Source organism: Desmodus rotundus, chromosome 4 (genome assembly GCF_022682495.2).
Source record: "Desmodus rotundus isolate HL8 chromosome 4, HLdesRot8A.1, whole genome shotgun sequence".
Lineage (NCBI taxonomy): Eukaryota > Metazoa > Chordata > Mammalia > Chiroptera > Phyllostomidae > Desmodus > Desmodus rotundus.
In genome coordinates this window covers 115,608,159-115,623,604 of record NC_071390.1, presented here as the reverse complement: position 1 = coordinate 115,623,604, position 15,446 = coordinate 115,608,159, and the positions used below count along the sequence as shown (strand labels likewise).

General features: G+C 41.6%; 1 protein-coding gene across 1 annotated transcript in view; it reads right to left on the bottom strand.

Moving 5' to 3' along the window:
* Positions 1-1,537: 1,537 nt before the first annotated feature.
* Positions 1,538-15,446, bottom strand: part of ITGA8 (integrin subunit alpha 8) — a 176,908-nt gene continuing 162,999 nt past the window's right edge. Inside the window, exons 28-30 of the mRNA XM_024578009.3 lie at positions 14,662-14,763; positions 6,466-6,588; positions 1,538-4,641 (exon numbers count right to left, since the gene is read on the bottom strand). Of these exons, the coding sequence (XP_024433777.1) occupies positions 4,555-4,641; positions 6,466-6,588; positions 14,662-14,763 (312 nt within the window). The 3' untranslated portion in view covers positions 1,538-4,554. The remainder of the gene's footprint in view (positions 4,642-6,465; positions 6,589-14,661; positions 14,764-15,446) is intronic.

Sequence of the window (15,446 nt, the reverse complement as noted above, 5' to 3'; positions counted from 1 at the left end):
TTCTGCAAGGAGCAATCCCTATCTCACTTGCCCACTCCAGGCATCCAGGTGTCAACTCCATGTTTAGAAAGTGCTGACACAGTTAAGTGTACCCGTAGAAATGGCTGGAAGTGACAAAGATAGCAACAGAATTCGGTGAGAAGACTGGGCTCTCACCACACACATTCAACTACCAAGCACTTCACTACCACAAAAGACAGGATGAGCGTGCTTTCCCCTCACTATGAGCATGTGTAGGCTTTATCCAGTGGGGGGCCCCGTGTGGGGCCTTCCATGTGCTTCTGGGAAGTCTTGCCCGCGCAGATCAGTTTGTACTGGGATGGTGCTTTCATCTTCTGCACCAGTGTCACAGAATCTTAGATCCGGTTTCGCATTTCTTCGTTTGGGCTACACAGGCACCCTGGACCAGCGTAAGCCTCTACATATGCCTAGGCTTTGAAGACGGGGTAATATACAATGTGAAGTGAAGGAATCGTTGTACTGCTTGCTGTCAGCTGCAAGGAGAGCACGCAGATGCTGGGCTCGCCTCGCCGGGGTCCATGAGCACCGGCCAGAAAAGTGGCAAGTATTTCACACCCTATGGAATATGCCCAACAAATTGGTCTATGTTGAACAACTGATAAATATTAGAACTTAAAATTAAATGTGTACATTTAATGTACTGAATTCTAGTAATATTTGCAAACAAGTACCAAAATATCCTGAAATACTGAGAGAATTATAAAGGAAATTGTGTTATTTAGGTTAATGCAAATTGATCTAGCATTCTCAAGAAAAATATTTTATCCAGAACTACAAAATCTTTATATACTTTGACCAAGTACTCTCACCCTTGTAAAGCTCGTTCACTGAAATAAACAAAAAGAAGCCTTGTGTATGAAAGTAATCGACTTACCGTTATTCGTCGTATACAAATCTGGGAATATCTGTTCTCGATCAAAGGGGGAAGCTTAAACAAACGGTGGTCCATGCATTGAATAGAATAATAAGTAACCATAACAACACTGTATGAACACTACAAATAGGAGGATATGGAAATCTGTGTGTCCTGAAGTTTGTAATGAAAACAAATTACAAAAGATTGTGTTTCCCATGATAATTACTGTGCACATATGTTCATTCATTCATTCATTCATTCATTCATTCTAGAGATGGTTTTGAGCACCGAGTAGATACCAGAGGTTGGTGCTAAGTGTAGGAGAAATAAAGGTGAAAAGATACGGTTCCTGTCCTCACTCAGGGTCAGTTCAGCTGGAACATAATCAGGCAGAGAAATAGAAAAGTGTAGTAATTCACAAAATGCCACTGAAGGACAGGGGTTGGCCGAAGACGCAAAGGAAGGTTTCATAAAAGATGTATTTACAGCCAAAATTTGAAAGGCAATGTAGAGAACAGAAATCAGGTGCATGAGGGTGGGAAGGTTAGAAATGACTTAACAAAATTTTAAACGTTTTCATTGAACTTTAATTCACATACCACAAAACTAGTCTATTTAAAGTATACAGTTCAGTGTTTTTTTAGTATATTCACAGAGTTGTGCAAACATTACTACAACCTAACTTGAGAACATTTTCATCATTCCAAAGGAGTGATGTATTTTTGCTCTTTCAAATTTCTTCCCTTATTTTTATACTACAGGAATCAAGGTGTGAAGACAGAAACTTTGATGTCTGCCGCTGCAGAAAAACGTCGCTATGCTTGTGAAACAAACCACAAGTATATCGCTGTGTCTTTAACTCTTAATTTTATTAGTGACAAGGTAAATAGGTACATGAAAATCTTCACAAGATAGCTACAAATGTGTTTAAATAAAACAAGAAAAAGAAGAGTGGAGCTGAATAGGGTTTCAGTGGTGACTAGTCCTTGTATATTTACTGTGTAAAAATCTCCAAGTTTATAAAATGTAATTTGCCCACTTTCCATGTCTTAAAAGCCAGCTGCAAGAACTTTAAAAGGTGTATCTAACACAGCGAGACACTCTAAGAAAAGCACGGTGTGTTATGGGTTATGGAAGCAGTCGGCGATACCATGATGAAAGCAGATACACCCAGTGCACGGTGAGAGGACTCTGCGTGTGCAGGGCACGCTCGGGAACTGACTGTGCACGGTTCACCTGACCTCGGTGCCCCCCGCACGCCATTTACTTCCACATTCTAAGTGGCCGAGCGGGCCAGTGTGTGTGTGTGGCCCTCTGTGAGATGTCTGCGGTAGCACTGCTCGTCCCGTGAGAAGGGACCACTCTTGGCTGAGACTGTGTGGAAGGCAGAGTTTGTCTCTGAAGTCCTCATCCCTTGCTCTATTCTGGGTCCCAGTCTTCTTTTGGGGACCTCTAGTTTCCCCAGGTGCCTGTGTATGTGGTCTCACGGGTCCTGCATTTATCTAGCTAGCTCTAAGAGTTCCGGGTACCTTCACCAGAACTGTTAGCTTAAAAGGCAATGGCTGTGTTTTCTCAGACACCTCTTAGGGCCAAACTCCCGAGGCACTAAGTTCTATCGGCTAAATGTCAGGCACTACGACAAGAGTTAGGGCATTTTTTATTTGGGGGTAGAGAGTCCCGCCTGAGATCCCTCCAATCACATCTATCGATGGCCACCTGCCTGGATAAGCAGTTCTAGCTAGATGACTAACACCCAAGGCCGGAGGCTGACGTGGGAACCTCCCAGAGCTCGAGGCACGTGCGTCTCTCACCCAGGTCAGCCTCGCACAGGGCGAGCCAGATTTCATTCCTGCCAGACTCGAAACCGCTACCACGACAGGATTCGATTCACAAGCAGGAAGAATATGAGCTGCATTAGTGTATTCTTCCATGTGCCTTTCATTTGATCTCCAAGGAAATTCTGCAGCTACAGCCAAATGGCTTGTCTCCAGGTTAAGGCGTGACAGAAAATTTAGTGTCTGTGAGTTTGGCTCTTCTTTCAAATAAACTGTGATTGGTGAAACTGGGATACAAATTTTCCAATGGCTTTATGAACTGAAGGATTTGGGGCTGCTTATTTTATCATACTTAATAATCAGAATATTAATTTAAAAATAACTAATGCCAGTGTAAACATGCTTTAGATACATAGGTCTATAAAATATTGCACATAAATATAAAATTTGTTCAGCATTTCTTCATAGTAATTTTCATTATTATAAAAAAGATACAAAGTTGTGCAGACTATATGAGTTCGGCTGGTCAATTTTACTTCGAAGGTGATAATATTACACACGATTATGGATTATTTACAACAGTTTTAAACATCAAGTTTTTGTAATGGTTAAATTCAAGATAATGGCAAAATAGCTTAAATATAGATAATTTTCCAAAGTCATGTACTATAAAGATCACCAGCAAAAATGAGTAGTAAAGTTGAAATAAGCAGTTCTAAATAAAATCCTTGGGAATCCGTTTTCTAGCTTCATCTCACATCTGCATAACTTTGTATTCCCTTCCTATTAATGTTTAATATGTCTTCTCTGTGTACATAGTAAGTCTGAGGTATAGTAGAGAAAATAGGCATTGAATCTGAAGTTAAATATTGGTGTTGCTTCTTATAGATTTAAAAAATGTTTACCCATATTGTTAAACTGCTTTTTTATTAACTGACTCTAGAAATTTTACCATAACTTTTGAAAACCACACAGAATTGAGAGTACCTTGAAATTTGTGTATTGCTACTTAAGTAAATGGGATGATTATGTTTCTTTTTTTAAAATAAAAAGAACTATAAACACAACTTCTCGCAAAGCTAAATGAAGCAGGTGTGAGTCCCTGGAAAGTGTGAAGACAAGTAAGTTTCAGGTGGAAGGCAGCAAAGTAGGAAGTGACACTACCTTCTAATACTAATTGCTTTTCCTTAACACTGCTACATCCTAAAGAAACTCTGCTGAACAACTGATCTGCACGAAATGGTTGTGTTAGAAGGAAGTTTGGTGAGTGAGTTTGAAAACCAGCTAACCAAATCTTAATTTCCAAATCCTCTAGGTGGCCAGAGTATCAGCCTAGAGAAATGGAAAATAAATAAATAACTTGTTATCCTTGCTTACAAGATTATCTTTGTCATTTCACAAGTACTTTCACAGTACCAACAACAACATATACTTGTCTCCCTGAGCCGTAATGTCATTAGAAATATTTCTTTCCTATAGGGAGGTGTCAAATATTCTGTTGGATACAGTAGTGTTGGAAGGTTCAGTCCTAGTTCACCTTCTAAATTCTATTGTAATTCAGACATTTTTGCCTTTGCTACTTAAGTTGGACTTACCTGGAAAGCAGCCTCGGTTCCCTCACCCATTTCAAAGTGTCTGCCCAATACAGAAAGACTCAAGCAAAAGGAATCTCCCATGATGGCCGGCTGTTTCTACAGTGTTGAAGGTGCTCCCTCTCCCGAAAGGCTCCCTGTGCTCCACAGCGCGTCTTCAAAGGGTGGTATGGACGAGGTGGTGTTTCCCGGGGCCATTCTGTTTCCTAGGACACTGGCAGGTACAGGAAAACCTTTGTTTAACCTTCATGTGTTTTTTTTCTTTGGACAGGACCAGTGCTGTAGTTTTTTGGTCTTTGGGTTTTCCTCCTCACGCCCCGGGGGTTTTCTCGTTTGTCAGTTGCTCCCTGTCATTCATTTCATCTTGGGGGGGTCTTGATCGGTCAAAGAATCCACACTATGACAAAGAAAAACAGGCGATAAAATCAAGCTGTTCTGGGAATTTGTGAAACCCCTCATGTTAAGAATTTTTACTTTATATAGTTTCTTTAAATTTGTTTTATTGATTGATTTAAGAGAGAGACACACTGATCTGCTGTTCCACTTGTTTATGCATCCATCGGTCGGTTCTCTTACGTATCCTGATCAGAATCAAACCCACGCCCTTGGCGTGTCAGGACGATGCCCTAACCAATGGAGACACCTGACCGGGGCCTTGCTTTATATATTCCCTAAAGAACTTAGAGCTCTGGAAGACAATCTTCCCAATTCTCCAAAGTAGGAGGTGAAAACAGGATGTGCTTTACCTGCAGAGGAACTCACTGCACAGGGCGCAGTGCTCATGTCCTTCCTCCCCCCGTGTCCTGAGAGTGGGAGTCTGTCCCTGCATTGCGGACCGCGTATCTTCTCCTGGGGTTACAGCAACACGGCCCAGGGATCTGCGCTCGCTTTCTGCCTGTTTTCTGGGGCCGGCCGCAGCACTAAGTGCTGGCCAGGGAAAGGAGATTCTTTCCTGAAATGTACTGTAGGCTCCCTCAGGATGGGTTATAGGAGGAAGTCAGGGGATCCCTGGGTAACCCTCTGCACTTGGGAGCACATATAGTATATAAAGGAAAATTAGATTGCTCATTTTTTTTTAATCCCAGAACATCTTAGAGACTTTGCAAAGATTAACCAGGAACTCAGGGAAGAGGTGATTCTAGAATGTTCATCCTCCTGAATTTCAAATGAGTATTTGGTCTAGGATAATATATCTTTTCCTAGAAATCTAGAACCTCAATTTTTTTATTGTTTCTTTACTGGAAGCCCAATTCATTGATTTTGGCTTATAACTATCAAGCTGTATTTCTTTTGGAGGCTTGGCACAGTGTTCTGTCAATTGGTGCATGGAACTGTAACATTTGCGGGGTGCAGTGACTGCAGATAACAGAATACCACAAAAGCCTGCCGTTGCGGTGTGTGAGGCTGTGTGGGCCCAGGACGGCACAGAACAGCTGACAATGACCGAGAACGCCAACATTTAACATAAAAGGCATGGTTTTCTCAGTTTAGGGGTCTACTAAGCATGCTGCTAAGTAGATGTGACTGGATTATACGCTGATAGTTATGTAATTCAGACATGGTTTTCATTTTGGAATGGGAAACTCTGTGAAACTTGGCAGGCAGGTTTGTTTTGGGGCCAGAAATTAATTTCTACTGTAGACTTTCAGAACAAACTTCAGTAAAACACATGAAAGAGTATAAGCTTCCTAATGGAGATGAACTAATTGTTAAGATTAAAAAAAAAAACAAGTCTAAGAATACTATAACATGCATAATCTATTTGCCCTACTTGATAGTCTAAGTCCCAATTAATTACTATATTAACTGCATCTGTGTAGTGCTTATAAAGAAAAATCTCAAAGGACTGTTGATAGGACCATTTCAATAAAAACTTTAAGATCTTGGTTAATTAAACAAGAAAAAGAAGTCTTAATAACATTATCACTCCAAGCATATTGGAAAGATCACAGGTCCTAGTTAATAAAGGCTAATTCTCTCTATACTCATTCACAAGAAATCTCAAGATTAAAGCAACATTAAACATGCCCAGGCTTCTTAAATACCAGCTACATGAGTACTGTTTGTCCAGGCAACAAGATACAATGTTTCTCTTATGTTTTTAGACGGTTAAAAAAAACCCAAATCGTACCTCTAGCATTGTCTTTTTAAATCCTTAGATAAACCCTTCTAAATCCCTTCAGTGACCCCTCTACTCAGAAAAGAAAAGAAAGAAACTTACCTTCCATAAAGCTAAGGTCAAAATGGCCAGAACCAGTAATCCAAGAAGGATTGCTAGTATTATTACCCACAGTGGGACTGAGAAGGAAACATTCGGGGTTGCCCAGATAACTGATGTCTTAATCTGAAATGGAAAGTAAAGCAAATGAGCTCTAATCTGAAAACTCCTTGAGGAAATAAAGCAGTAGTTACCAATACAATATAGGAGGTCGTTGTGAAAGGGTTCATATAAAAAACTGAAATCATCCTGAGACCGAAGGGGCTATCACACTTGAACACGGATCCTAAAAGTGCCCACATTCTCACATCTCCCAGGTAGGGTGAAAGTCTAATTGTAGATACTTTGTGGATGTTTGTCTTCGATAGCACAGAAACCCTAGAACAGAACTGAGGTGGACCGGGAACCAATGGGTAGAAAGACATGACCTTAAATTGGGCTGGACCTTTTATGGCAACAATAGCTAAAAGTAGGCCCTACAAAAGGCCAAGTCTGTCCACTCAAGTTTCTCCACCAAACTGAGCTGACCTCACTGAGAGGTGGGCTTGTGAACAACCACAGATTGTTGGGGGCACAGGAAGGTTGGAAGTCACCTCATCCAACCCCCCATTTTAGACGAGCGAAATGAGTCCCAGAGGGCTAAGTGAATCACATAACTAATCTGTGCCAGTGCCTCTTTACCCCTAGGTTCTGTGCCCTATCGATGAAGGATAGCCCAGAGCGTGAGGCTAGGCATCTGGCACTTCATGGACATAACTACAGTACGTGAAGTGAACACCAATCGTCCTGATGCTTCAGAGCTGCCCTTAATCCTAAATCTAATTTTCAGATGCCATGGGAACTCATTTCATTTCCCACTGTCGCAGGGGACCTTGGAAGTAAATGAGACCTTCCCAGCGGGCCAGCGTGCCCTGTGTCTGTGAACCAGCCCCACCCCACCACAAGCTCTCCTACCACGCGTGTGCCTGCGGCCTGTGCCCGAGAAAGCCAGAGAACAAAGAAGCTGCAGACCCCTTGACAAAGCCAAGTAGAGACCCCACCATGTATGTGGCTAACACCTTTTGTCAAAGAAAAAAGAAATAAATATATTCTTAGATCCAAAATGTTCTTCACCAAGATAGGCCTATCTGGTTCCATGACCTCTGCTAAACTGGCTGGAGTGATCCCTGCTTTAACCGAGCTGGTTGGAAGGATCACAAGTGCACTCCTGGCACACGCTCCCAAACTACAGGCCACGCCTCTCCAACCCACCAGCGAGCGGAGGCTGAATTCGTGCTGGATGTCAGGGGCTCTCGAATGTTCCCTGGCTGGAATCATACAGACGTCTTCAGAGCCTGCGCTCTGTGTTGGGCCCTGACCCCACTCCTTCTTTCTTCTGCCTTCTTAACCAGATCTGAGCAGCCTGTGCACGCTCTTCTCAGCTTGTCAGGGTTTTATTGCTCCTTTCATCTCGGCCCACTTCCTCTACACAACAGACATGCTGAAGACTTAACTCATTGGATTCTCCAGACTCAAATGCCATTTATATTTAGACCAAACAACAGAATCGACAGTAGTGACACTGCTCATCATTCCACAGGGACCACAGTGCCCAGGACTCGACACGTGCTCTCTGAGAGAAAAAGGCTGGCCGTAACCTACTCACTATTGTGCTTTCTTCCTTGATGGTCTACTTTCCATGCCAGCGTTGTCCAGATGTCATCCAGCAAGTTAGCAGGAAGCGCGACATTCCGTGACCACACTGGCATCACCCTCACCCTGCTCGCCACAGTTTAGGGACAGGATGCATGGGGCACATACATGGGGCACATGCATCCCAAGGGCTCAAAGCAGTCACAGTGCCACCTGGATTCTGCTGCCTGAGTCATTTATATAAAAACTATCCTTTCATGTGTCCTTTCTTGTATCTGAGCAAGTCGACTAGATCACTTCTTAATCAGTTCTTTTTATATCCCTCAGTGAATTCCATCTGGTAACATGTATGAAATTAACATACAGCGTTAACATTGTGAGGAGCTTGGAAAGAGGGCGTGAAGCCGTATTTTAAAATGACCCTTTTGCTATTCAGAGCAGACTGACACCATTTTGGCAATCAGAATTTCAGGATTTTGGAACTAAAAGAGAAGGCAGTGATCATGAGCTCACAGGCCAGTTATACTGCCCCAGGAGAGAGAAAATTAGGAGCCATGTAAAATTCTCAGGTTCCTTATGGTTTTTTTTTTCTCCATAAGCTCTAAATCCATAGAGGAAATAGTTTCAGTCTATATTTTGTGCATGTGTTAATAGGTAATTTACCGTAAGACAGGCAACAATACTTCTTGATTTTCCTTGTCCTGATTTACCTTGTTAACACCTTAAGTTACTTCCCACTGTTGCAGGTTAAACATAGGAAACAGTCCTACTTTTGTAAGTAAAAAAAAAAAAAGCTGAAAGCTGCAGAAGTTGAAATAAAGACCAGAGACTGTTCAAATATTTAGTGTAATAAAAAAGAACGGAATGAGGGGACAGCCACCGAGTACTCTGCTGGGTCTCCTGGCCGCTCTGTTATCGTGGGTTGGGATGTGCTGTCTTGACCTTTGGTGGGTCTGCAGAAAGGAGCAGGGCAGGTCCCTTTCCAGGAACTAATGGTATTTGAAGGTTTGGGGTTTTTTTTTGCAGAAGTGACGGAAAAGTAGGAATAAAACATTAAATGGAACAGGATATGCTTAGTAGGGTCTCTTGAAGCAGAAAACACCTTTATAGGTGTAATTACAAATCTACTGGCTTTTTGTTTGCATTCCCTTATGATGCTGACAGCAGCGCCTTTAAACAGCCGGAGAGTCCTTTTCAGTTCCAACATTCCGCAGTCCTCATCACCACACTGTCATCGATCTGCTTCAGTAACTTCCTGTTCCTTTGAAAAATACCACTCCGTACTCTTTCTCCAAATCCTTTAAGTGTCAGGGCTACACATGTTGTGTAACTTTCCAGTATGTCATCGTGTGTAATTAACGAAGAGGAAAGAACATCAAGAATTTTAAAAATAGGCGAACTTGGAGCGACTGTCCTCCTGCACTTGCATTCTGCTCTCCTCGCCGACTGCCTCTGTGGCATCATGTGGCACTGAGGCTGCCCCATCTTCTCAATCTAAAGGGGTGCTGCTTCAAAGACTGTCCTGGGCCCCAGCTGTTTTCCTAGACTTTTCACTGCACACTCACGGAGCCACTGCGCTAAGGAAAGTGAAAGCACAGCAAACCAACAGTGGCGCCCAGAGCACTGCTTCAGGTTCCCTGGGCACGCAGCTGCTGCAAAGAGGAGGGCGAGAGGCCAGCGTGGCCCATGACTGGGACAGTCGCAAGTCTTGGAAAGAGAGGTCTTTGTGAGAACACAGTGACTTGGGACCCATGTGACATGTGTCACATCTGTAAGTGGCAAGGGGGCATTTCATCTGCAGGTGGAAGCAGGTAAAGCAAAGTTTCCCCTGAAACTCGATGTTCTGTTTATAAATAAACTAGAAACTTGAACTGCAGAGCAAGCTAGAAAGGAAAAGATTTAATCGATCATGTGTATAGGACTGAAATTTATTTAAATCTGTATTAGTGCTGTGGAAATTATAGAATGGTTTGGGGAAAGTTTGGCAAAGAAATAAAATGTTGGAAAATACCCAAAATTTGTTACTTCTGATATTTATGTTTTTCTTGCAGCTCCTTTTGACAAGCCCACAAGCAGCTTACATTAGCCTTTGGATAATAAAGAATGAGAAAAATAGGCCTTAATTTTTAGAGTGTCTAATGACTAATTGCTGACTTATAGCAAGAATTTTTCATTCATTTCAAATAAGATTTATGAAATGCCCCCCGTTCTCTGCAGCTCCACAGGGATTCTCATCAGCTCCAAGCTGGACTCTTCCACACTCTGCTCTAGATCCATGCTGCCCGACAGGAATATAATGCAAGCTTAATTTAAAATTTTAAAACTTAAAATTAAAAAACCTCCACTGGCCACATTTTAAAAAAAGGAAAAAGAAAGATGGGCCATTAATTTTAATACACATTTTATTTAACTCTAAATACCAAAACTATTTTCAACATGTAATTAATATAAAAATATTCCCTAGATATTTTACATTCTTTTTTGTTTTTACTAACTCTCTGAAATCCAGTGTATATTTAATAGCTGCAGCACCTAACAAGTGCTAAACTTTCAAAAAACTGAAATAAAACAATAGAGTCTTAACAAATAAAGTCTTACCGAAACAATAGAGCTGTGCGTAGTGGAGAACAAATATTCTATACAGCTGCGGTGTTAAGTTTACATTTGAATGAGTTAAAGTGAGTTGTAACTATGGGTTCAGGCCTTCGGTCACACTTGTCACATTTCAGGCGCTCACGAGCCAGGTGTGGCCAGCAGCTCCCACACTGGACCGAACGGCTCTCAAACACCCTGTGTCATGGCTCAGGATGCTGTGATTGGCTGACTTAGCCACGTCTAAGATTCTTTCACCAAGAAGGTGGCCCCGAGGCAGCAAATGGGATGTACTAAGGACTAAAGGTCTACCTTCAGAACACAGGCTCGTGATTACGTATTTTAACTGCTTTAAGAAAAAACAGTAATGTTGAGTAACTGAAATACTTCAAATTTAGGGAGAAAAAAATGAATTGCATGCTAACTAATCAACAAACTGTTTTAATTTATTTTTATGTATCAAGAACCTGTAGCTATTTAAGGAAATAGTATAAAGTTTTAGCAATTCACTTATAATTATCTGCAATTTTAGGAAAGGGGATCAATAAATTGTAGGTGGTTTAGATTTTCTTAAAGTGATGCTATGTAGGGAACATTTAATCTTACCTTCATTATGTCATAAATCTTGTTGTTCTTTATTATGGTTGAAAGACCATAAATAAACCTTTAATAGGCCCACATTTTCTCATTGACATTTATAATATGTTTTTGTATATTTTGACAAAAAACCAAGGTAAAAGGAAAAAGCTCCATTGTATTTGCACTGCAATGAATGTTGACATCTGTATTTATGTATCACAAAGTCTAGTGTAAACATTCTTTAGTGGGGTCACAAGGATGTTTGAGGTAAATGTACCAAGACACCCTACCTACAGGGCCACTTTCGCATAAAGTAGACCGCTGAACACACATTTTAACAGTGTTCAAATCGCCCCTGCGAGATAAGTAGTCCCTATCGTAAGTCTGAACTCCAAACAACTGTTCAATGTAAGAATTCCATTTTAAGCTGCTGAAGTTTTGCTGAAAATCAAGTGTATTCACAGTTTATGAATGAGTTTTTAAATAAGGGTTTTCATGACATACTCGTATTTTATAATATCCAACTTCGGAGTAATACTAGACAATAATACTCTCTTTGAGATGTAAATTATGGAATTTGGCTTTAGTCACGTGGATCACAAATGTCAAAGTTAACTGGTAAGCAAAAAGAAAAAAAGCGTTCAAATAACAGAGGGATTTCTCCTGCTGTGCTGTGGTGAATCGGTGTTCAGTCCTCACCCTGTGCTTCATGCAACCTTCCCTTCGCCTCTGAACACGGCTAGTGTTGCGGCACAGGAGGAGTTCATTTTTACCAACACAGACATATGCAAGGAGCAGATGGGGCTGCTAGTTCTTCAATATGGAAAGCTTATGGAGGCCTCAAGAAATGCTTGAATTATGGCCATGTTGAAAGGGAGTATAAACAAACTAATCATCCCACACAAGGGCCTAGGAAAACAAGCAAATACTCTCTAGTCTCATTACGGAAGGAGGAACTGAGAGACTTTCTCCCCAGGGGCAGAGAAGGGACTGGAGCTCTGATGGTTTTCAAGCTACCGATTCCAATGAGTTCTGCTGCTTGAAAGCAATCCTCTCCCTCTGGGCTCTTTTCAAGATAAGAATGGCAAGACTTTCGAGATTTCACTATAAAAAATGTCTGAATGTTTTTCCAGTTACAGTTAAGTCCTCACTTAACATCATGGGCAGATTCTGTGACTTTAAGCAAATTTACATATAATGAAACCAATTTGACCATAAGCTAACTGACAGAAACAAGAGTTAAGTTCCTAGGGCATCTTATCAATGTTGTAACTAAAGAACACTGAACAATGCAATTCCAGGACCTGCTGGTGGTACCTTTCCATGAATGGTGTGGTAAATCACCTAGGTCAGATAACAAGGCTGTTTTTTTACAAATGCGGTAACAAGGGCGGTGGGGGTGGGGGAGGCATGTATTTGATCATTTTGTGGATCTCCTGAGATGAGTTGAGAACAGCAGGCTGTCACCTGTGGCCAGCGCGGAAAGATCCGATGCTGTTGATGGGATCGACTGCAACATATGTTTCTGTTAACGAACATGTGCTCAGAGACAACAAAAGGGTCCAGATTTATCTCCCTCGGCACTACAAGCCTTTGAACCTCTCTGGATGAACATTCTATATTAAAATCCCAAAGCCTCCATTTTCTAAGTTGAACATAAATCTGGGCTATACCAGACATCTTGTGAAAGAGGCGAACGAAACGAAGAAAGATGTGGCAGCGCTTGCTTTAAACTGCCACCGAAGTTCACTGAAACGGCTTGGCTCTGCAGTCTGTTGATGAGTCCGATATTGGGAGGGTCACAATTACGTTATTCCAGGTACAACGCTAGGGCTTTACAGACATAATTTTATTAACCGTTTCAACGATTCTGTCAGGTGAACATGGCTAACAGCCTCAGCAAAGTGGAGTGACTTCCTGAAGGTTTTCCAATTAGAGTGGGGTGGGGCCAGGACGAAGCCCAGGAAAGGGACTTTGAAACTGCATTTTCCTTCGAGCTGCCTGCCTGTGCTAGAGGCTCTCAGCCCCAGCCTCCCTGCAGAAGAGCCACTTGGAGGTCTTTTAAAGCGCGGTGGCAAAGCCTGCCTTCAAACACACTTAATCCTGGCAGTCGAGGTAAAGACTTTAAAGTTGCATGAGTGACCACTCTTGAATACTCAGGGTTGGGAATCACGCATCAATGGACTAAGTTAATTTAAATTACTAAAGGTAGTTCGGCTAGAAAGACTGTTACAATTACATCTGAAGACCTCTGATGTGAAGAAATGGTGGGAGTATCAATTTGTACGCCACCCAAAGCAACGCTGCCCCAGTGATGCTGTGAACATGATGCCCGATGCTTTTGACAAAACGCAGGTCTGCGGGGAGGCCTGTTTCTGAGTGTCTAACAGTTTCCTGGGTGGTGCTGGGCTCTTTGGTTTGTACACTGCACTTTGAGTAACATGGATCTGGGGACCAGGGTTCAAGTGGGGGTTGTCAATGTCTGTGGGTGGCCAAGAGATGGAGGTTTAAATCTTAATATGTTTCCCAGAGCCCTGGCTGTGGCCACTTTCACTGTGCAGGCAGAGTTTGGGGACTATTGTCTGTTCCCCCCCTCTCGCCCATTGTCCCCTCTGCTCTTCATGGCCCTGTCGGGCTGCTGAGGATGTCACAGTTGTGCTATGACAGAGAGTTGGGGGGTCAGTGATGCTAAATAGCCTCAATTTTTAAAAATAAAATGTCATTTGATTTTAAAAAATCAAATGAAGCTCACAGTATACTTTTTATTCCCCAGTAAAAATTATGGTTCTTTACACTAAAGGAAAGATTACCATCCAATGTCATGCAGCTGGTCTCTGGCATCTGTCCCTAAGGAAGAGATTTGACCCTCCCGACTCACTTGTGTTAAAATTAGGCAATCGGTACAATTTCATTATAGTGGTCATTGCTATCTGGACTTCTCTGAACCAAAATAGCTTGACTGAAAATGATATTAGTCCTGCCCTGTGGTGGTTTTTTATGGGTGAGGGCATAGAAATTTACATTAAGTTTAAAAATTTGATCAAATGACACTAAGTAATTTCCATACTGGAAGAAGGAAATAGTGATCTGAAGGGGAAACTGTTCTCAAGTCAATGTAAGAAGCACTTAAACCTAGCAACAAGCTAGAACACAGATTTTAAAAATAATTATCTCAGGAACTACTATAAAGGACACTTGGACAAAATCAAGGGGGAGGGTGGAGGTGGGGGAGGGAGGTGGGTTCAGCTGGGGTGGGGTGGAGGGATGGGGAGAAAAGGCATACAACTGTAATTGAATAACAATAAAAATTAAAAAATAAATAAAATTAATTAAAAAAACCAAAAAAAAATATTTCAACAAAATATTTCAATGCCTGTATATTTTTAAAATACTTACTGCTATGCTTCCCTCTGGGAGTTTTGCTGGCTGGTCTTTATAAGGCATCTTCTTAACTTCAAAGGACACCAGGGATGCAAGAGAATAGGGATCATTTTTTCTCTGAAATTAAAAATATTTAAATATATTTCATATAAAGCCTTTAAGAGTTATACTGGCAGCCACCCAATTGTTTTCAGTGTTTTTCCATTTTCAAAGCAAAACTTTCTCCTTTCTTCCTTTTCTTTTACTTTCCCCCATCCATCCATCCATCAATCCATTATCCATCTATCTATCCATCCATTATCCATCTATCATCCACCCACCATCCTTCATCCATCATCCATCCAGATGACCATCTATCATCTATCCATCCATCCATCGCCAGTCCAGATGTCCATCCAACTGTCTATCTATCCAACCATTTGTCCTCCTCTTATTTAAAGACAATTTGTCTTATTAACAAAAGACTTGGTACAATAAAGTTAAAATAAAAAAACAGAAAATGAGTCCTAAAACATAGTAAGCACAAAGATTTATATAGTTGCTACTAGTGAAGAACAAAGGGGAAACACAGTGAGCTAAAAAGTCTTGTCATAGAGGGAAATAGTTTAGAGAAAAAACTGGTACTGAGTTATAAAGAAATGTATCACATTTCATCTTATAGAGAAGACCCAGAGCACTGTCTCCATCTCAGTACCACTCAGATTTTAGGTTGGCTGGGGGGCTGTCCTGTGCAATGTAAAATGTTTAGCGGCATCCCTGGCCTCTACCCACTAGATGCCAGCAGCACCCCTCCATTCCCG